Source organism: Malus sylvestris, chromosome 17, assembly GCF_916048215.2.
Source record: "Malus sylvestris chromosome 17, drMalSylv7.2, whole genome shotgun sequence".
In the NCBI taxonomy this organism is placed as follows: Eukaryota; Viridiplantae; Streptophyta; class Magnoliopsida; order Rosales; family Rosaceae; genus Malus; species Malus sylvestris.
In genome coordinates this window covers 5,351,741-5,372,330 of record NC_062276.1, presented here as the reverse complement: position 1 = coordinate 5,372,330, position 20,590 = coordinate 5,351,741, and the positions used below count along the sequence as shown (strand labels likewise).

The window sequence follows — 20,590 nt, the reverse complement described above, 5'->3', positions numbered from 1 at the left end:
ACACAGACATGAACATAGCAACTTCAGCTAAGATCCATCTCCTATGCACTCAAGTTCGCGTCTTTCTTCTACACTTTAGATTGGTAAGTAGAATTTCGCATGTATCAAAAGAATTAAAGTTATATCAATAGTTAAAACAGTACGATAATCCTTGCTCGAAAAAAAAAAAAAAAAGACATGTGATGAATGGTTGAAATATCCTAATCGTTAATGAAGATACGGCCTGTTTGTATCTATTTGAAAAAATTTATCATTTTTCAAAACATTTCTTAAAAACATTTCTTGAAAACAATTTACTTTAAGACTCAAAAACTTGATTAGTTTGCGATTTAAAAATTTTAAATCTTACGACTCAAGCAAAAAGATCTAAAAAGAAGGGGTCGCATGAGAGAGGATGAAAGAAAGTAAAAGATGATTGAAGGAAAAAGAAAGAAGATAGAGGATCGGACGAGACAGAGAGGAAGAGGAGTAGGAGAAAAAATCGAGAGAATGAAAAGAATGGATTGGAGGAGAGACAAAAAAGATTATAAAAAGAAAAGAAAAAAGAAAAGAGAGAGATATAGATTTGAAGTGAGAGGGGAAGAGTGAGAGAAAAGAAATAAGTGAGTTTAAGTTTAAAAACTCTAAAAACTCACTTTTTATGTTTTTAAATAATAGACTATATTTTTTAGTTAGTCTTGAGTTTTGTTTTTGAAAATAGTTCTACCAAACAAGTTTTTAAGATCTAAAACTTAAAAATTATTTTTGAGTTAAAAAATTAGATTCAAGTAAAGTACCAAACGAGCCTTAAACTTCGCCAAAAACTTGAAACTCAAAAACATTCCTTGTTGAAACGCACCTGGAGTAACTCGAAACACCGAAAGTACACCCTTTTACCTCTAAGTACATTTGACTAAACCCTAAACCCTAAACTTTTCTGGTTGCCCTCGAAGCTTCTCTATGTAACTTCAGACATCTGGCCGGAAAAGGTAGACTAAAATATTACCAGAAACACTGGACTTCGGATAACTGACCAATAAAAAAATTAGGGTAAATTACATAAAATTACCTTAACTATTGGGTCAGTCACAGTTTCATACCTCGTCTTTAAAAAATTTCAATGTCATACCTTATCTTTGAATTTATTGTAATGTCATATCTTCTGTCAATTGTCTGTCAATTTCTCCGTTAAATGTTGACGTGGCTTAAGACGAGACCCACTTTTTATTAAAATTTTAAAAATTTAAATAAATAAATAAACCAAAAAACCAAACCCACAAGCAGATCCCCTCCCCTGGGAAACTTCCCATCACCCTCATACCTTCTCTCCACCGCATCCCACCCAACCATCTCTTCTCCAATCCTACACCCAGATCTGCACCCATGGATTCCCCCTCCCCTCCCCGTTGGGGAAACTTCCCAACACCCTCGTACCTTCTCTCTACCGCGTCCCACCCAACCCTTTCTCCTCCGATCCTACACCCAAATCTTCAAGTTGGTATGCACCCATGGATTTCTTCAAGTCGGTTTTCTCCGACGACCCCCTTCCCTCTGACAATCTGCACCCGAACGCCCAAAACGATGGCGTTGACCCGAACTCAGGAGGTGGCTTCGCGCGCTATCAAGGATCTTCCTAGTTCACTCGAGGTCAGCGCGTCGGTGGCTCACGAGTAGAGATTAAGTAGCAGTGGGGTGGAGAAGATGGAGGAAGAGAGGCGACGGTGGGGTGGTGAATGAAGGTTTTTAGGGGTAGGGGGGCACAGGTTGATGGGGAAGATCTGTGGGTTTGGTTTTTTTTTATTTAATTTTTTTAATATTTAGTTAATATTTAATTAATTTTTTAATACAAAGTGGGTCCCGTCTCAAGCCAAGTCAGCATTTAACGGAGGAATTGACAAACAACTGACGAAAGGTATAACATTGCAACAAATTCGAAGATAAGGTATGACATTGAAATTTTTTAAAGATGAGGTATGAAATTGTGACTGGCCTATTAGTTGAGGTAGTTTTATGTAATTTATCCAAAAAATTAATATGAATAAAAGAATAAATAACGAGAATATTAGAATATTTAGTTTCCGGCAGAGACAGATGAGAAATGTAGGAAAATTTGGTGGTGTTACGATTATTAAAATGTTGTTCGATATTGGCCGAGAATTGAGGGTTGAGAAAGGGTGCCGGCACGGCATCGCTGAGCGAGGGATATGGAGACTGAGACACAGTGGACTTTTAGACGTTGCATACTATACACCGAAACATCGTAGAATTTTCGAATTGTTAAATGTTAAGCAAGGAGAATCAATGGAGACTGAACCACGTCAAAATGCATGCATCATTGCTTTCAAACGCCATCTGCATAATTTTCTCATGTATTTGCATATATATGCTTGAAACAACATTTATTCACTCTCTAGTCTCTACAAAGTCAACACGACTTCGAAGTTGTAAATCAGACACCGGAAGCAGTTCTTCCCACACAAAAACCTTCTGAAAAGAAGGGGAAAAAAAAACACCACCACCAAGCACCGTACCTTACAAGTACTCGGTTTATTTATCCAACAAAATATTGCCTCAAAACTGGCATGAAGTCCCTAGCCTCTGTCTCTGCCTCTGACCTGGATTCCCTGCTTTGCGATTAGCGAAAGCAGGACGGAGCAATCTCTGGAAATTCTCAAGAAACTGCATCCATTCCTCTTTGTTCATATCCGCCAGCTTCACGAAACTGCTGCTCACAGGTAGCTGCTCATTCACACTCCTGTTTCCAGACGATGAGCCAGCCCAACAACCGTTCTTTTGCTTCAAACCTAGGTGTCGCCAACTCTTCTCACCAATGCTGATGTTTCTCAATGATGCTGACAGCTTGGAAACATTTGGAATCCGATCCTGCACCACACCCGCACATTCATCCAACCTCGAAGGTAATTCATTACCGTTGAGCCCATCCATGTCCTCCTCCACACTCTCCTCTAATTTGGAAAGTGCATATCTTCCGTTTCCACCTTTTGATCCACAATGGAAATTCCTCTTCTCAGTTTCCATTTTCACTTCCGTGATTGGACTCAAATCTGACTCCTCCCCACAGTCTAGATCAAATTGAACCACCTCCTTGATTGCTTTTGGCACACAATATATATTCTCCTCTAACAGTTTCTTTGCTTCAATGCATATTACCTCAAGTTCACTCGGCTCCTCCTCGTGCCCACAAAATTCCCTACTCATCATCTCACCAATCTCGGAAAGACAGAGGCCAAAAGCTGCAGCTCCCTTGAGGAAAATCGTGCAAAGAACCAAGACTCGTAGGCATGCCTCTCGAATCATGGGCAGCTCCATCCTAAGCATATCAGAGTCTTTGAAAGGGTCAAGTTTATCGATATATGCAAGCTCATCATCAGAGAAAGGAATTGATGCCTGAGGCCAGTGTATCCACTCAAAGTATGGATCCTCCAAGCTTTCGGGCAGACAAAAGCCATGATCAATGGGTACAAGCTCCACCTGACCAAACTTCCCAGGACCATCAAGCTTCCTAACAAGAAGGTTCCCGGCATGCCTGTCTGTGTTAAGAATCCGGATATCTAGGATACCTATTCTGTGCACAGCAGCAACAGGGAAGCTAGAAGTCCCGTGATCACTGGCATCAAAATCATGAGGAACGAATTGCTGCAATGATGCAATCTTACTTGCTTGCTTCCCATTTTGATGCATATTAACCTTCACTCCATCATTAACATTAAAAACTGAATGCGTAATTTTCACAAGAGCAGTGGCAGGGACGTTAGCAAAATTGTTGTAATCAAGAAGGAATGCTGCAACTTCTCTAAAACCTGTCTCCCCAACGCGCACAGAACGTTTGAGACCTGGTTGTCCAAGAGCTTTCCCAACAAAACCTTTTGGGTTGTTTGGAGCATACGGTTCCTCATCCGTCGGTTTCACAATGGCAATATTTTCACCATCGCAATTTCTAAAGAAATATCCACCTCCAAGACCACTGTGAACAGGAACGGGATCAATGTCATTTCGTATAGCCTTCACAATATCACGAACCAGTTTTTTTGTTTTGGCAAACTGATCTGAGTATCCCAGTACCTCAATTGGACCACTCTGATCCCTCTGCTGAAGATCCTTCCCAGTAGGTGAGAGACAAGGGGTAGATGAGCTTCTGTGCATAAAGTTCTTGGTGAGAAGAAGCGGAGAATCATTTCTAACAATGCTGAGATCATTCTTCAACACCATGTCACCACATACCAATGAACTCTCATCAGTTGGGACATTTAGTGCAAGCCGCAATTTCCTCTTCACCGTGTGAGCATTGTCACTACTATCTAGCTCTATACCCAAAACAGAACCGGCTTCAGTCTGCACAAATACACGTCTCTTGCCAGAATTTTTCCTCTCAAACCTCTTATCCCCATGGTACTCACCATTAAGAGGTCCTTTGAAGGTTGCAACTGCCATCTGGTTATGTACAGGTTTATGCAATTCAGGAGACATGAAGGGAAGCAAAGAAGTGGCAATGGCAAGTTCCAATGCCGGCTGTAGAGGCAGCGGCAGCGGCAGCAGAAGAGAGCTTCTCTTTCAAGAAGATGCCAAACTCAAATGCCGGCACCAATTTACAGAGAATGTTTGCACCGTAAATAATCATAATCAAACCAAGTAGAAGACAACTGCGAGTTTCACATTGGAAAACGCTACATCGAAGAAGCCACCTACTTTTGCAAATTTTTCTACATTGGAGATAATGCTGGCCATTCCAACAGAACATATTCGTTAAAATAATTTTACGAATATATAAAAACTTCACAAAAGAAACCAAATTCTAAGTCCTTCTTTAAAACATAATACTCTCCCGAAATAATTCAATCATTATATATAAGCGAAAAACAACGAAACTCTCTTTCTCCGAATATATCCCCAACAGCAGTCTGCATCATGAAATTTCAATCCAAAAATGCAATACCAAGAATCGAATTTCAATTTCTTGTCCATTCAATTCCCGTATCCAAAAATTCTCATTTTCTATTTTACTTTTTTTTTAAATTTCTCCTCCAAAATCAGTAATTTTAGAAATTTCCAGCAATCGTTGAACTTCTCTAATGTACAAAAAGCTACGGAAATTACAAAAACACACAGATTGAGTGAATTTATTCTTTAAAAATTGTGGATTATTAGTATTTTGCAAGTACGAAATTCATAAGAAATTGATCACAGAATCTTCCGTACCAGCACAAACACAAGATCAAATGCTGATCGCGATATTTAAATTGCAAAAATTTGCTAAATAATTGTGTCTCCTGATGCTGAACGGAGAAAAAAAGCGAACGATGAGACTCACCGGAGGCTGCGAGATTGGGAACCGGACGGCGGAGCCTTACCGAAGATCCACCGCCGCTGAGACGAGAGGGAAGCAGAGACCGACGGACGGCGGAGATTGGATGCCGAAAAATATCGACTGGCGCGATCGATCGGACCTCGAATCTGTGACAGTTCGCTGTCTCTCTCCCGCGTTCGGAGTTCGTATCATTCCCTCTCGCCAGAACCAGAAAAGGGGTTTAACGCAGTGAGTGAACTCGCTTTTTAAATTACGGGCAGGGACACTATGCGCGCGGTGATAGCGCCACGTGGGAGCACGTGGTTCGGATGTGATGGCTACGCGCCCTGATAACCAATGGCAGTGAAGGATGCGAGTTGGCGAATAGCTTCCGCGGGGCGGTTGTGTTTACGGCAGTGGGTTCCGAGAAAGATCTAGAAACTGAAATTAAACAATTTGTTACTCTTTTTTTTATTTCTGGTAAGAAGAAGACGATTTATTTTTCTAATTAATGGAATTAACAGTTTAACACTCACAGTCACATATATTGTTTGAAACATAGTGTCTCACACCAGAAATATAACCAAATAATATATATATATATATTATACGTATAATGTTCACTTCTAACATTACGGAGGTCTTTTGTGTAAAATACAACCTAGTTATAGATGGTTAAATTGTAATAATAGCAGTAAAGTTGGTGATGGATCATTCAAGACTTAAAAGAGTATTTTTCATTCTAAATATAAAAAGTAAATAATAAGAACTTTAGAGCCTGTTTAGTGTTTTTACTAATAAAAAATTTATAATTTTTAAAAACCACTTGGATGAACTTCTCTCAAGAACAATTTTTTTACAACCCAAAAACTTGTTTGGTATCGAACTTGGAAACTGTTTCAAATCTTAAAGGATTTAGGCTATATAACGCAAAAACTTGCCCTGTACAAAATCATTAGGTGGTGGTGGTGGTTGAGGGAGGATACTAAGGTCGGGTCGAGATCCAAGAAACAACCTTGAAAGTACTCACCAATACCCAATATCTTGACGACTTGATTTGGAACTCTCAATTTCACATTTTATACTATGAAATCATGTTGTCTTTAGGTGGGTTTTGTTCACATATATGGTGGTGGGTTGCAAATTTCAAATGTTGCCATTCAAATTTGGGTGATTAGAGTGAGAGGACGGTGGGTTGGGGATGGTGTGAAAAAAATATCTCTGCTGCCAAAAAGAATCTATGTCACACTCGTCGGAACATTTCTCTTAGTCGTCGGAAATATATCTTTTATCACCACGCAGTTACTCTCAGTTGATGTTTGGTGTTGCTAGCCTCGACGCCAAGGTCCTACAGATGTCACGAGGAAGGAAAAAAAACAATAAAAACAGACTTTTGTTGTTCTCAAATTTTAGGCTAGATTTTTAGTTATTTTTTAGTTCACGTTTCGCAAAACAAGCTCATCAACAAGTTTTTGAGTTGTGAATTGAGAAACAATTTTTAAGTTAAAAATTTTAAACTCGAATAGAATACGAAATAGGTCCTTAGAGTGACAATAACAACACTCGGAAAATAACTCTTCTTCTTATGTTCTAAATCAAAACAAAAAGGCAGTCAAAGCCTTGATATGCTTCGCACCGTGCGTCGATGAAAACACAATTGCAACTTGCAAATCAGAGTGATTAGTATTTCAAGTCCCAATGGAAGAAATAATTTAACATGATAAAGTCGGAAATATGTACGTTAAATTTAAGGGATTAAATGAAATTAAATTAAATAAAAGGACAATTTTTTTTTTTAAATTATGGGAAAAGGACATAACTTTGAATAATCCATTTTATTAATCGATTAATTAATGTCTTCGTTTCAATTGTCTTTTTCCCTATTTCGTTTCTTTGACGAAACTACTAGATCTTTCATTTTCAGAGGTACCATTTCCACAACTTAATTTGTATTTATAAAACTCTTTTTTTCTTTTTCCTTTTTTTTTTCAAATTGAGTATGATATTTTAGTACCATATGTAAACTTTCTATCTACAATAATTAGAGGTGGATTGTCTGCCCTCCCATTTTCATACTCTTCCTATCCCTTCATGTTTGTGTGGTAATGGTTAAGACACGTCAACATTTTATATTGATTTTTTTATAAAAATAATAAAACAAAAAGTAATAGGAATATAAAATGTTGATGTGGCTTAACCGTGACCACACAAAACAGGAGGGGATGAGAAAAGTATAGAAATGGGAGGGCAAACAATCCACCTCCACAATAATTGTGGTAATAAATTTTCGCAATTTTCAGTATTGACGAAATTGTACCTACAAAACAAATAATACTTTTTAATCAAGACCAAAGCGACACATGTGCTCACAAGGTGAGTGGAGGGGTTGGCTAAATTTCTGATGCTCAAGTCAGTTACTCTAAAAAGAGAGACGAAGTTTAAGTTTTAAGTGCATAGCAAAAGTTTACCAAAAATTAGCATAGATAAAATATTTATAAAGAGATGGCTGGCCTAGGCATTGCACATCCTCATGCCACTCCTACTTGTTTTGATGTGTAACTGATTAGCTATACACTCGTTATGTGACGAAAGATACAAATACAATCGAAGAATCTCTACCATTTATCTACATCATTGCATTATCAGTTTCTTCTTCCCCATTGAAATTTCAAAATGAAGCAAAAATCTATGGTGACCTAATCGCTAAACTTTTCCTTGTGCCCACCTTATCCTTCCACCCAAAAGCTCCTTTCTTTCCTTTTCACACAAACACCCTTTTGTCTATATTCTACCACACACACACAACCACAACTTCTACAAAAACCCTACAAACGAGAATAACTTACATATATTGAAGGGGTGTGCTATTCACACACCTCATTTTACTTCTTACATACTCCTTGATAATTTTTATCCGTTGATCTTCTTCAATTCATCTGATCCGACGGTCGAAAACTAAAAATGTGTGTGATAAGTAAAATGGAATGTGTGGATATCACACCCCATAATGAATTATATCACTGCGACATCTCGGTTCAATAATACATTGTTATATGAAAAAAAACGTACACATCAATGTACTGTTAAAGCAAAATATAAACGATGAACACATACTATATAAGTCATTTTCTCTGTAAACCCAAAGACATAAAGACACAACCTTTACATCACGTGACTAAACTCCAACACCATCTTTCCCACCTCGCTTTTCCAATCATACAGCATCACCAGATACATTCAACACTTCGCCATCGCTTATCCTACACCCTCCAGCCCTCATTTCCCAATTGGGTCTGACGATGATATACACGCGCTGCAGCAGAAAGTGGGGTGCCATCAGACAGCTATTTATTAAAAACGTCAAATATTTAATGTAATAAATTGCCATGCCTGGTCTCATTCAACTCAAACACTCAAATGTGGTGGTGTGTATGTGCATCTCACTCGCACGTGCCGCATCATCTCCCTCTCTGTGACTTTTCCTTCTACTCAAACAAAACCACTTCTCTCTCTCTCTCTCTCTCTCTCTCTCTCTCTCCCTGCTTCTGCAAAAACCGGTTGCAGTTGGAGTTCTGATCCTGAAGTGGGGTTTCAATGAAAGGGGAGGGGAAGATGGTGTTGAGGTCAAAGATGAAATGGGTTGGACTGGTTGGTCTGTTTCTTTCAGCTATCTCTCTCTTTGTGCACTTTCTGCTGGCCAGATTCACAGAAGGGGCTGCTGCTTCAGAGTTCCACTCCTCCATCACAATCTTCCCCAGAAGAGCCATTGGTGAAAGCTTGAATTTTTCCAAGACTGTACGTTTCACTTAACCCCCCCCCCCCTCAAAGATCTCATCTTTCTCAAGTTCATCTGCTCTGCTTAACTGCTCTCTCTCTCTCTCTCTCTCTCTCTCTCTCACTCATATTTTTGTGGAGTTTGAGTCCTGAGTGCGTTTCTGTTTCTGGGTTATGTTTGTTTTGTTGTTTTCTTCTGGTAAAGTATTGTTCTTGCTCTGAAAGTGGCAATCATTGTTGTTTTTGTGACATTGATTTTTTCGGGGATTTTTGTCTTCGATATTAAGGGAAATTCAGACAGAAAATGTTTTGTTGGTTTTCTGAAATGGGTTTGGTTTGAGTGTGTGAATTTAGTGTGGATCCGTTTTTTTTGTTTTTTATATCAATTATGTTTTTCATATCAATTTTGTTGGTTTTCTGAAATCAGTTTTACTAATCCTTCTACTTTGGTGTGCAGAGTCCAATGTATAGAAGGCTATGGGGTCCGGTTCGGCATCTCGAATCTTTGCAGCCGAATGCAAATCCCAGAGGACATTATGCCGGTTAGCCTACTTTTCATCTTGCTATAGTGATTTCGATATCGGTTTAATGCTTTCTGGAGTGGAGGCATATGTTAGACAGTTATTTCGGTTTAAGGATTTTCTCTGCAGAATCAATGCTACCAAAAAGGTTGATGATAACACTTCTTTCTCTTAAGAAAAAACAAAAGTTTAAAATCTTACTTTATGTCGGATTATAGGTTTAACACAATCGGTGGGGTCCTTGGTTTAACTTGATCAGTGTTATTATAATCGTGATTAGCGCAGAAGGATATGCTTTATGTTTAAAATTTTGTGTATGGAAACCTTGAAATTTGTGTTCAGGATGTTTATTTATCTATTTGAATTGCGAACAAATATGGAATCATTCTAAAGTGAAATGTGTTTGTGTGTCACAGAACCCGATTCAGATACCAGCAGGTTTATCTTTGTCAGGATACAAGGCGGATTTCATGAGATCAGGAATTCGGTAAGGGGTTCATGGTTTAATAGCCTGTTCTCGATTGTATTCAATTGTCTTAAAAGTTTACAGCTGCAGCATTTTATTGGTTTTTCAGATATGTGATGTAGTTGTGGTTTCTCGGTTTCTGAATGCAACGTTAGTGATTCCTGAGATCCAATCAACCACAAGCAGCAAGGGCATAAGGTTTACCTTTTTGGACAATCATTACAATCTCGGCTTTGTTTGTTCGTGCCCTAAATTGATGTATTCAGTACTTATTGTTTGTGTCTTATGGTTTTACGTAGCTCTCAGTTTAAAAGTTTTGCCTATCTCTACAATGAGGACCAATTCATGGCAGCCTTGTCAAAAGACGTCAAAGTTGTGAAGACGCTTCCCAATAATCTTAAAGGGCAAAGGAGGAAAAAGAACATTCCGGTGTTTAAAGTGCCTTACTCTGCTTCACCATATTACTACAAGAACAATGTTCTTCCAATTTTGAAGAAGCATTTAGTAGTTGAACTAGTTGTGTCTGAAGGTGGATGCTTGCAGGTAACAGTGTCTGCTTTCTCTATTGCACTGTACTCATAACTTGAGTCTGTGGAAGTGAGTATTATATTTCTTTGTTTAATGATATAACTGTTACTACCTTGTTTTGGACGTAATGTAGGCTATCCTGCCACCTGATCTTGAAGAGTATCAGAGGCTGAGATGTAGGGTTGCTTTTCACGCCCTTAGGTTCCGGCAGGAGGTCCAGGAACTTGCCACCGAAATTTTACAAAGGTCAACTACCAGCATCCGTTTACTCTCTTCTCTCTCTTTCTCAATGTGTGGTATCTAATTTTTTCTCATCAGCATGGCTATTAACACATAATATTTACTACCTCTTTAGATTAAAGGCTCCTGGACAGCCATTCATAGCATTTGACCCTGGCATGACCCGGGAGACTTTGGCATATCATGGTTGTGCTGAACTCTTCCAGGTATTTGCTTTGAACTATTCATAGCATTTGACCCTGGACTGCATGATATATTATTCTTTTGGAACTCTTTCATAGCGTTTGATTTTCATATGTTTGTCTTCCCAAGGATGTACACACGGAACTCATTCAACACAAAAGGCAATGGATGAGAAAACGTGGAATTGTCAAGGGAAAGCTTTCGGTGAATTCTGCAAAACAACGCCTTAAAGGTTCTTGCCCCCTAATGCCAGAAGAGGTAAGATACAATATGGCTACAAAACAAAAATAATGGTCACAATGGAGATGAAGTGAATATTATAAAGTTAGTTGTAATATATACTGCCAGTCTATTTAGCATAGAATTAACTCGCCAAAAATATCGTCTACATCGTTTAATAAGAAATGACTTCTTATTGAACCTTTTGTCTATATTACTTGGATCTGTACAGATTGGTATTATTCTTCGTGCATATGGGTACTTGTGGGACACAATAATATATGTTTCGGGGGGAGAAATCTTTGGTGGCCAAAGGACGTTGATCCCTCTTCGTGCAATGTTTGAAAATGTCGTTGATAGGACTTCCCTCAGCATGCCTTGGGAACTTAGTAGGATGTATGGTCGCGAAGCTAACCTAGTCGATCGCAATCCCGGGAGTCCACCAATGATTGAGGAAGAGATGAAAATTGAAGCATGGAAAAATGCAGGTCCTCGTCCTCGCCCACTTCCACCACCCCCGGCCAGGCCCAAATCCTATAACATTGAAGGTTGGTGGGGTTGGGTAGCGGAGAGTGATAACGAGCCTGATAGTACAGTTATTGAATTGAGGACCAATGCTCATAAACTTCTGTGGGAAGCAATTGATTATGTGATATGCGTTGAAGCTGATGTGTTTATCCCTGGATTTGATTTTGATGGTAAGGGACACCCAAATTTTGCGAGCTTGGTAATGGGACAGCGACTCTATCAATCAGCTGATTCAAAGACATACAGACCAGACAGGTACGCAGCTTATCTAGACATACGCGTTTGCTCATTTGCATGATTAATAAATGGAGGGTCTTTCACTGTTTGTTGTTATTTTATGACATAAACTATGCATGTAAAATTTTCTCGTAGCGGGATCAGGATGTGAGATTTGAAACATTTGAGCTGTTAGATTAAATGCATTGTAGTTTATTTTTCATTTTTCTTTCAAAGCTTGATGTGTTTATGGACACATACTGACAAGCGGCTAGTGAGCACAATTTGGTCAATACACAGCTCTTTGTGATCATTAACCGCAAACTAAAAGTACTATGTGTATCTAAATATTGAGAAATTGCTATATTCGGTTGCCCCCTTGATGACGAATGTCTGTTTTCTCAAAAATTCATTGTGTTTTTCCGAATGTAGAAAAGAAGTCGCCAAGCTTTTAGATGAAATTCATGACCACCTATACCACGCAAACCATACTTGGCTGATGTCAGTACGCAAGCATTTGAGAAAGAGATTAGTTGATGGATTAATAGAAGCTTCCGCAAGATCAAAGCCGCTGTCTTTTATTTCTCATCCAATCCCGGAATGTTCTTGCTTAAGGCAAGATCCTGCTGGAAAATCAATCAATGCCACGTCATCACCTCATGCTTCAACTCCTAGTCATTCTCAAGTTCTTTCTGCTCTTGGAGTCGTGCACTATTGCCCTGCTTGGATGGAGAATGACTTGACATTGCAGTCGAAATCAAAAGACAAGGAAAATGAAGAAACTCTAGATGAAGACGACTCCACCTCATCGGGGTTGTTCTTCCGTAAAAATAATGGAGATCATGATGGTGGTAATGGAGACATAAGCAACAAAGAAGAAACTCAGTTGGAGGATCAAGAAGAGCTCGAGGGTGGAGAAAGGTAGCGGGCTGATTGAGTCGCATCAATGGTCTGCAGTTCTGTACATAAAATATATCTTCATTAGTATGATCCAAGCAAGTTTGGAATCATCTCCGACTCCAGTTTCAAACGGGAAATGCAAGTTTTCTAACTGGGGTTCAAGAACACGAGTGACCGCGCTAATTTGGCCGTCTTTGAAGCACTCACTCAACTCTATTGGATTGTTTAAGCCTCTTTTAGGTAAAATATAGTCATTATTTAACCACACAGCCAATTTTGATGTAAGCTGATACGTTCTGCATGAAATTCCAGCTTTAGTTTTTGTCTCTTTCAGGAAATCTCTAATGTTTCTATGAGATTTTTTACTCTGCTTCAAACTGATACAAATATTGAAGTTTGTCAAGAGCAGAAGCGGAAATGTCTTTCTTAGACTTGAATTAATTCTTAGGAAAACTAATGAAAATGGCTTGAAAACTTTGAGTTTTAACGATAAGAACAAATAAAGGGTAAAGTGAATAGTATCAAAATTGACTTTTTAATGTAAAAATATGGTTTTTTTATTAAAGTGAACAGTATCGGGAGTTTGTTGTTAAAGTTTTCTTTCCATATCTTTGTCAGAAAGTGTTCACCACTACCTACTCTACTCATTCAAGAGAAAAAACTTGTGTAGGGACAACCAGGTGAAATCAATGTGTAGTCGGGTGAGATTAAAATACAGAAGATCTTATGTTCTTACACAAGCTAGGTTGCATGGACACTCTGAAACCCCAAAGTATCAAGAGTGTCGGACACTCTGACATGCCAACACACCCCTTTGGACACGGCATGAGCTTTTTGGTAAATTTCAAAAAACATTGTGAGGCAGTTTTGGAAATATAAAGACATTTTCGGGGGCAGTTTTGTAAATATCAAAACTGTTGGACTCCATTCCATATTTTGGTTAAGTATTTTGAATTTTTGATTGACTATTGTCTATTGCAAAAAGGTAGAGGTTGATTAATTTGATTGGGTGTGAATAATTTGAATTAGATGTTGATTGGATGTGTAATGTTTTTAATAAATGTAATATTCATTATAAATTTATTATATTTGATCGCTATGTTATTTTCTTTATTTTTTTTAATTTACGATATCATCATGTCTGCATGTTGTATGTTGTCATATTCGTGTCCGCAAGACAGTACCGGAGTTCTTTACCTCGTTCAGATATGAATTCCACGTATTGGTCAAATTTTTTGCATGGTCAAAGTTGACGTGAGGCCTCAGAAAGATGCATAAGTGGGGTTTAAAGCTCATGTTGGTTAATCTTTGTTTGCCTCTCAAGAAAATATGTGGGTTCCCAGAACGTGCTCAGAAATATGGGAGAGACATGGGTCAAAACTTGAGCTCCAAGAATACTAAGCTATATATAAGCAAAGACAGAAGTCCAAGTAGCAGCAAAAAAACCGGGAAAAACAACAATCTCATCAGCTCCTTGCCTTCCTTGTTGAATACTATTCACTTGTTTCTACTTCTCCAATTTGAAAGCTTCTTTTCAAACCAAGTTAAGATCAGAATCATGAGTAAGAATACCGCGAGTTGGTTCATGTCCTTGTTGGGGTTGTTTTCCCGTTGCTTCCGTGGAGAGACGAAGCGTTCGAGGAGCGGAAGGCGGGAGGATGGACCGGAGACGTGGAATGTAGCCGCTGCTAAGCACTTTTCATCTGCCCAGAAAGTAAGAATGGGCTAGTTTGGACTTGAACTTGTGGCATGCCAAAGACTCAACCATATGAATCTCAACCTGTTACAAACATTGCCAAGGAAGAAGGGTACTATGGATCTCTCACTTGAATCCTAAGAGATCTATAGGAAGTTAATTGTTATGTGAAGGGATAACAACACACTCTTTTTTCCTCTTACACACTCATCTTTACTTCTGGTCATCTAATTAAATAGATCAAACGGAAGCAAATGGGCAAGATTAAACAAGGGTGTGTAAGGAGAGAAAAAAGGTGCATGACTATTATTTCCCGTTATTATGATCCAATGCTAGAGGAATTATGTAAGACATGTAATAAGCCGCATTAATTGTCACACTATTGATGTAGGAAGAATAAAACTAATGTAAAATATTATCTCAAATGAAAACCTTTTAGTTATATGAAAACATGGTAAAGTAGTTGACGCTCTGCTGGTTAATAACATTCATTTTTGTGCTCGAATAGTCATTTCTCCACTCCCCCTTCCCAACATCACTTGTATCATTAAAAAAAAAATCGTGTGCTTAACTTAGGGATGGCAACGGTTCGATTTGGGGACGGAAATGCTATATACATCCCCATGACCACGAAAATTAACCATATCCATAACCGCAAATTAACCATTGGGGATTATCCATAACCATATCCACCGGTTAACAAATTTTCAATCGGTTATTGGTTATATCCATCTTCGTCAAAAAATTTTAAAAAAATTATATTCATTCAATTGATGCACTATAAATTTTAGTAGATACTAATTCCATCATTAAATAGCAACATCCAATTACAAAAAACATAATAATAAATTTGAAGCTGTTTATGATAAGCCAATATGATAAATTGGTCCAATAAAAAAAAGGACAAAAGCAAATATGAAATGAAGACAAAACAAATTGATTCAATGAATTAATTTCTTGACAATGAGACTTTTGAAGAGAGATGAATCTGATAAACTTGGAACATTTGATAATTGATATATAAAATGATTCAATGAATTAATTTGGTTGAGTATAACAATAAGAGTATTGAATTGATGAGGTTGTTGGTATGCCCCCCATGCATGATGTTTGGTGCATAATAAAGATAGTATAGGGTTTGATGCATGCATAATGAATTAGTATAGGGAGGGTTCGGTAAATTGAATAAAATTATATTATATATCAAATACACACACACACACAATATATTCGGGTCGGATTCGGGGACGGATATGGATTGGGAACCCCTATAACCATATTCAAAATCATAACCGAATAAAGTTCACGGTTTTTCCCCATATCCATACCATACCCGAATTTTCATATCCAAATCCAATCCATTCGAACGGTTATCGGGTTTAACGGTTAGAATTGTCATCCCTAGCTTAACTACAATGAGCATTCAGAATTCAAGGACATTGTTTGGTAAAAAATATGGGTTATGTTGGCTAGTCAGGACGATCTTTCTGCTTCATTGCATCGATGACTCTTGCACTCGAATTTGAGTCCCTTTCTCGTAAATTGGAATAGGCGGTAAAGTTTGTAGTGAACCGTGGGCTAATAAAGTCGAGTCTAAGCCCAATCACTATGGTGTAAAGATTTAATAGTTTTGGGTTTGTCTAACTTTACTGCTTCGTGCAAAAAGCAAGAAGCATTTAATTTCTTATGAAATCTAAAAGTATTTAAAAAAAAAACGTTTTTCAGTCATTTGAATACAATTACAAACTCATTATCACATGTGCAACATAAAACAAATTAGGACCAATTAGGCGTGGTGGCGGGCGGGTCACATTATAAATAGTGGCGGCCACTATGAGAATGAATTTAATGAATAAATTAATATTAATTGTCAGAATAATTATGATTAAAACATTTAATAATTTAATTAATAATAAGGTCTCTTTTTTTTAAAAAAAAAAATTAGTGATTTAGGAATAGAAACAGTGGGAGCCGCCACCTAGGGCTCCAAATTTTGGAAAGGAATCATTTTCGGATCATTTTCATCAAATTCCCCTAATTATCTAATTTGGATTATTAAAATTTGATTTAACTGTTAAAGTTATTATAATTTTTAAAGAGATCTCGTGTTTGTAACAGTCTAATCAAATTTCAAAATACTCGGATTAATTAATTTTGTGGATTTGGTGGAAGGGTTCTGATCCCCAAATTTCCATGGTTGTCTTACTGTAACGTTTAAAACCCCAAAACGACAACGCATCAACACAAAACAGCACAAAAGGCTCCACCAACACCAGACCCTTTTTCCGCTATTTCCAGCTCTGTCGGACCCAATTCGGGCGCCCACCTTGGTCCCGGACCTCCGCATTTCCACCATCGCCACCGCCACCTCTCACTCTCTCACTGCGCCCTCCTCCGAGTCCTCAGTACTCTCTCTCTCCGTAAAATTGGCTTCGTTTTTTGTTTATTTATTTATTTATGTAATTTTTGGAAATTTATTTATTATTTGGCAGCCGGAGATGGCGAAGGCTTCGAAGGGCCACCACGATGAATTTGAAGACGACGATGAGGTGTCTCATGGAGGTCTCTCTCTCTCTCTCTCTCTCTATGAGCTAGGCTAGTAGTGACTGACTTGGCTTTTATTTTATTTTTGAAAAAAATGAAGAACTTTTATTTTATTGAAAAAATAATAGTAATTGGGGAGTGGATGAAGCTAACGAGGAGTTGATAGGGGAATTTGCAGTGAAGGTAGAAGGGCAAGGCAGGGAGAAGAACCGCTCCAAGCATTCCGAAACCGAGCAGCGTAGGAGGAGCAAGATTAATGAGAGGCAAGCTCTCCAAGCTCAAAGCTTTACCCTTTTTTTATTTATTCAAACACTCCTTTAATTGTTCCTTTTCAATTTTGGTTTATAGTATTCGATTTTCCATGTTGCCTGAACTCGAAAAATTTCTGATTCGAATAAGTAGAGGGAAATTGCCACAATGTATGTATCTTCTGGAAAAGTTTGAGAGTATATTTCTGTTGATGTTATACTCAAATTATGAGTTATTGAATTAAAGTGAAGTGAATTTGTTTTCTTAAAAATCGAAACTTTACGATTACCAAATTCTTCAAAATGTTGGAGCTTCTAGGCAAACAATTTCCATGCCCCTCTGGCTATCTGAAACTGAATTTGCGAATGATTCATGCGAGTTAGCAAATTTGAGTATCGAGTACCAAGTGCTTATTCATTTTGTGTTGAATTTTACTTGTAGTCTTCCCTTCCTTCTTGTTCTCATGTTCGGTTAGATTGTTAGTCGTGTGGAAGTTTTGTCCTTTAAATACTTTTGTATCTTTCTTTGCTGCTGTTTATGCCATGCGGGTGTTTTTGTTCTAGTAGCATCGGCATAAACTCTTCACTCACCTGGGAAATATGTATTTCTGAGGCAGATTTCAGTTGTTGAGAGATATCATTCCCCAAAATGATCAGAAAAGAGATAAGGCTTCATTGTTGTTGGAGGTAAGCATTCCAATCATGTTCTTAATATTTTATCCTCATTGTCATTTTATTTTGAACTCCGCCTATGTCTTACATGGCCGGTCCCAAGCCCGGATAAAGGAGGAGGGGGAGGGCGTCAGGTAGTCGACAGCCGGCACTCCATGATCACGTCGAATCCTTATGAAAATGAATCCAGAACAAACCCACTTAGTGGGAAAAGGCTTTGTTGTATTGTCATTTTATTTTGGTTGAATGTGTTCAGCACCATGTTGAAATATTACTGTATCTATTTGCAGGTTATAGAGTATATACAATTTTTACAGGAGAAGGTAAATTTGTATGAGGGGTCGTACCAAGGATGGAGTCCAGAGCCGACAAAACTGGTGCCATGGGTAAAATTCTAATGCTTCATATCCGTGTCTTTGTGTGCGGTAGTGTTTGCTTGCATGTGTTATGGTGTTGGACCCATAACTCTTTATCACTTTTGTATTGCATTGTCAATTTCTATTGGTTTTACTTCGATGCCTGAAAAAAGTGAAAGTACTTGTTTTGGACGCTAGAGGGCATGAGTACGTGCATTGGATATCTGCTGTACCCTTAAATAATGATGTATATGGTGCATGAGACCAACACCACACACAACAATTGCAACATGCACCCAAATCCAGGCAGAGAGGCTCTTTTACTGTTACTGGGAGAACAAAATCTTACCAGAGATAACTCCGACCCTATATATTTTTGGGCTTATTTAGGAATTTTAAAGGTTACTTCTGACTTTAAGAAATAGCATGGGTAGCAACTGTCACGGTGTCACCAAATATATATGGATTTGCCAAGTGTATGGATTAACTGCCCTGCAGAGACTTACTGACCTCCCATTTATTTGTTTGCCACAGAAAAGTCATAACAGGTCTGGAGAAAATTTTGCAGATCAGTCTCAAGTTATGAACGATGGTTCGGGTCATGAGAATAATGTGGTTGTCTCACCAGCAATGATTCCAAACTCTCAAAATTCAGTGGAATCTAACTTGGGCTCTGCTGTTGCTTACAAAGCACTGGATCACATTGCTGGGCTAGCTACTCAATCAGTTCCTAATGTGCAACAACAAAGCATCTTTGACTCTGTTGGGAGTGGAGTACCCACACAGCCCTTGCAGGAATCTATTACTGATGCTCAGAACATGGCTTGTCGACCCCAATTCCCATCGTGGGCGGGTATAACATCTTCAACCGTATCAGATGGTAAACTGAACAAACATGATGAACATAGTGGATCTGGTAGCATCTCAAGTGCTTACTCTCAAGGGTGAGTTCCCACGAAGATCTCTTGTTAACTTTATTGTACAGCTGCCAAGTTTTTGTTAACATGCTTACCAGCCATGTTTTATTGTCAAGCTTGTTTTCTGAGCTGTTGTCTTCGATTCAGTGGTTTTAATAAACTACATGCATGCTGCATAGCCATTATTGATTAATTATGCACATATTGTCGTTGTAAGTTTCCCCGATTGTTTTCTATGGCAAGCTTGCTTTTTCTAGGTAGATATTTTTTAAATTTGAAAGTGTTGCCATTAGAGACATGAAAATATAGTTGATTGGCATATAACGAAATTGTTATAACAAATTTCCTTATGGAAATGTATCACTGCGCTGTTTCTGAGTTGGGTTTGTGTTGCGCAGGGTTTTGAACAATCTGACGCAGGCACTGCAATCTGCTGGTCTGGACTTGTCCCTGGCCAGTATCTCTGTTCAAATGGATGTTGTGAATCGAGCAGACAGTGGGCTGACATCTGTAGCATCTAGTTCGAAGGTTCGTTTAGGATCTTCATCCGTCATATTAAACCCCATTGTTACTTTGGCTGCTACATCTGTTACCGATAGGTATTTACAATCTTTCCCTCACTTTATATTTGTTTGCACAGGCACATGTGAACCAATCCATGAACAATCAAATGATGACACAGGCTCAAGTAAGTAGCTGTGATGGGGGACTTGAACTGGCGCATAAGCGGTTCAGAACAAGAGAAAGCTAGACTAGATAGTTTATAGCTTTTCTTAAATCTTCTTATTTTTGGTTTTCGTGGTTTTATTGGGGGTGAGGGTACTCAGGCGGGTGACATTTTGTTTCAAAAATTACATGGTCAACAGAACAACTAGGTTCAGGTCAGTCATTTGTATATGGTTTGTGTCCCCCTGTGCATGGAGTTTCATAGGTAGATATGTCAGATGTTCTTTTGTTGATACCTTGAAGTTTCAGATGGATGATTCCATGCATATAGCGAGGAGCGTGTTTCTGTTCTAGTCTGTGTTTTAAAGAACTCTTTACATATATGAATTTTATCGTTAATCCTTGATGTTTCGTTGATTTGTTTGTGTGATGCCGCTCGTTTACCATATCTTGGTCGGTTTAAGAAAGGGTGAAAGTGCTTTCTGGTAAACCGGAAGCCATTCTCATGCCTGGAAGCCATTTTGTGAGGGTTTGAAAGAAAAACTTAAAAGACTATCAAAACACTTGGGTTTTTAATAAAAGTTGTGTTGTACTTGCTTCTAACAAAAGCCCATTTGAGAGCTTTCAAACAA

General features: G+C 38.3%; 3 protein-coding genes across 3 annotated transcripts; 2 read left to right on the top strand and 1 right to left on the bottom strand.

The window, feature by feature from the left end:
* Positions 1–2,288: 2,288 nt before the first annotated feature.
* LOC126610871 (phosphatidylinositol 4-kinase gamma 7-like) lies at positions 2,289–5,630 on the bottom strand. The gene is made up of 2 exons (XM_050279016.1): positions 5,309–5,630; positions 2,289–4,717 (listed from the first exon to the last, which is right to left on the bottom strand). Exon 2 carries the CDS (start codon positions 4,465–4,467, stop codon positions 2,551–2,553), a length of 1,917 nt encoding a protein of 638 aa, XP_050134973.1. The 5' UTR covers positions 4,468–4,717; positions 5,309–5,630; the 3' UTR covers positions 2,289–2,550.
* Positions 5,631–8,686: 3,056 nt separating this feature from the next.
* LOC126611713 (O-fucosyltransferase 27-like) lies at positions 8,687–13,197 on the top strand. The gene is made up of 10 exons (XM_050280094.1): positions 8,687–9,079; positions 9,516–9,600; positions 9,996–10,066; positions 10,155–10,243; positions 10,345–10,588; positions 10,707–10,819; positions 10,929–11,019; positions 11,126–11,254; positions 11,448–11,998; positions 12,392–13,197. Exons 1-10 carry the CDS (start codon positions 8,879–8,881, stop codon positions 12,882–12,884), a joined length of 2,067 nt encoding a protein of 688 aa, XP_050136051.1. The 5' UTR covers positions 8,687–8,878; the 3' UTR covers positions 12,885–13,197.
* A 3,595-nt stretch (positions 13,198–16,792) lies between these two features.
* On the top strand, positions 16,793–20,364 carry LOC126612599 (transcription factor BIM2-like). Its single transcript, XM_050281059.1, has 8 exons — positions 16,793–16,960; positions 17,048–17,117; positions 17,266–17,362; positions 17,965–18,034; positions 18,310–18,405; positions 18,910–19,319; positions 19,691–19,820; positions 19,933–20,364. The coding sequence occupies exons 2-8, from the start codon at positions 17,054–17,056 to the stop codon at positions 20,041–20,043; spliced, it is 978 nt and encodes a 325-aa protein (XP_050137016.1). The 5' UTR covers positions 16,793–16,960; positions 17,048–17,053; the 3' UTR covers positions 20,044–20,364.
* Positions 20,365–20,590: the final 226 nt, after the last annotated feature.

Excerpts from the sequence above, each read along its gene's own strand:
- LOC126612599 (XM_050281059.1), top strand. The coding sequence starts at position 17,054 with ATGGCGAAGGCTTCGAAGGGCCACCACGATGAATTTGAAGACGACGAT. Across the intron at positions 18,035-18,309 it reads AGGCTTCATTGTTGTTGGAG|GTTATAGAGTATATACAATT; the intron begins GTAAGCATTCCA and ends ATCTATTTGCAG. Across the intron at positions 18,406-18,909 it reads CGACAAAACTGGTGCCATGG|AAAAGTCATAACAGGTCTGG; the intron begins GTAAAATTCTAA and ends TGTTTGCCACAG.
- LOC126610871 (XM_050279016.1), bottom strand. The coding sequence starts at position 4,467 with ATGTCTCCTGAATTGCATAAACCTGTACATAACCAGATGGCAGTTGCA.
- LOC126611713 (XM_050280094.1), top strand. The coding sequence starts at position 8,879 with ATGAAAGGGGAGGGGAAGATGGTGTTGAGGTCAAAGATGAAATGGGTT. Across the intron at positions 10,820-10,928 it reads GCCACCGAAATTTTACAAAG|ATTAAAGGCTCCTGGACAGC; the intron begins GTCAACTACCAG and ends CTACCTCTTTAG. Across the intron at positions 11,999-12,391 it reads AAGACATACAGACCAGACAG|AAAAGAAGTCGCCAAGCTTT; the intron begins GTACGCAGCTTA and ends TTCCGAATGTAG.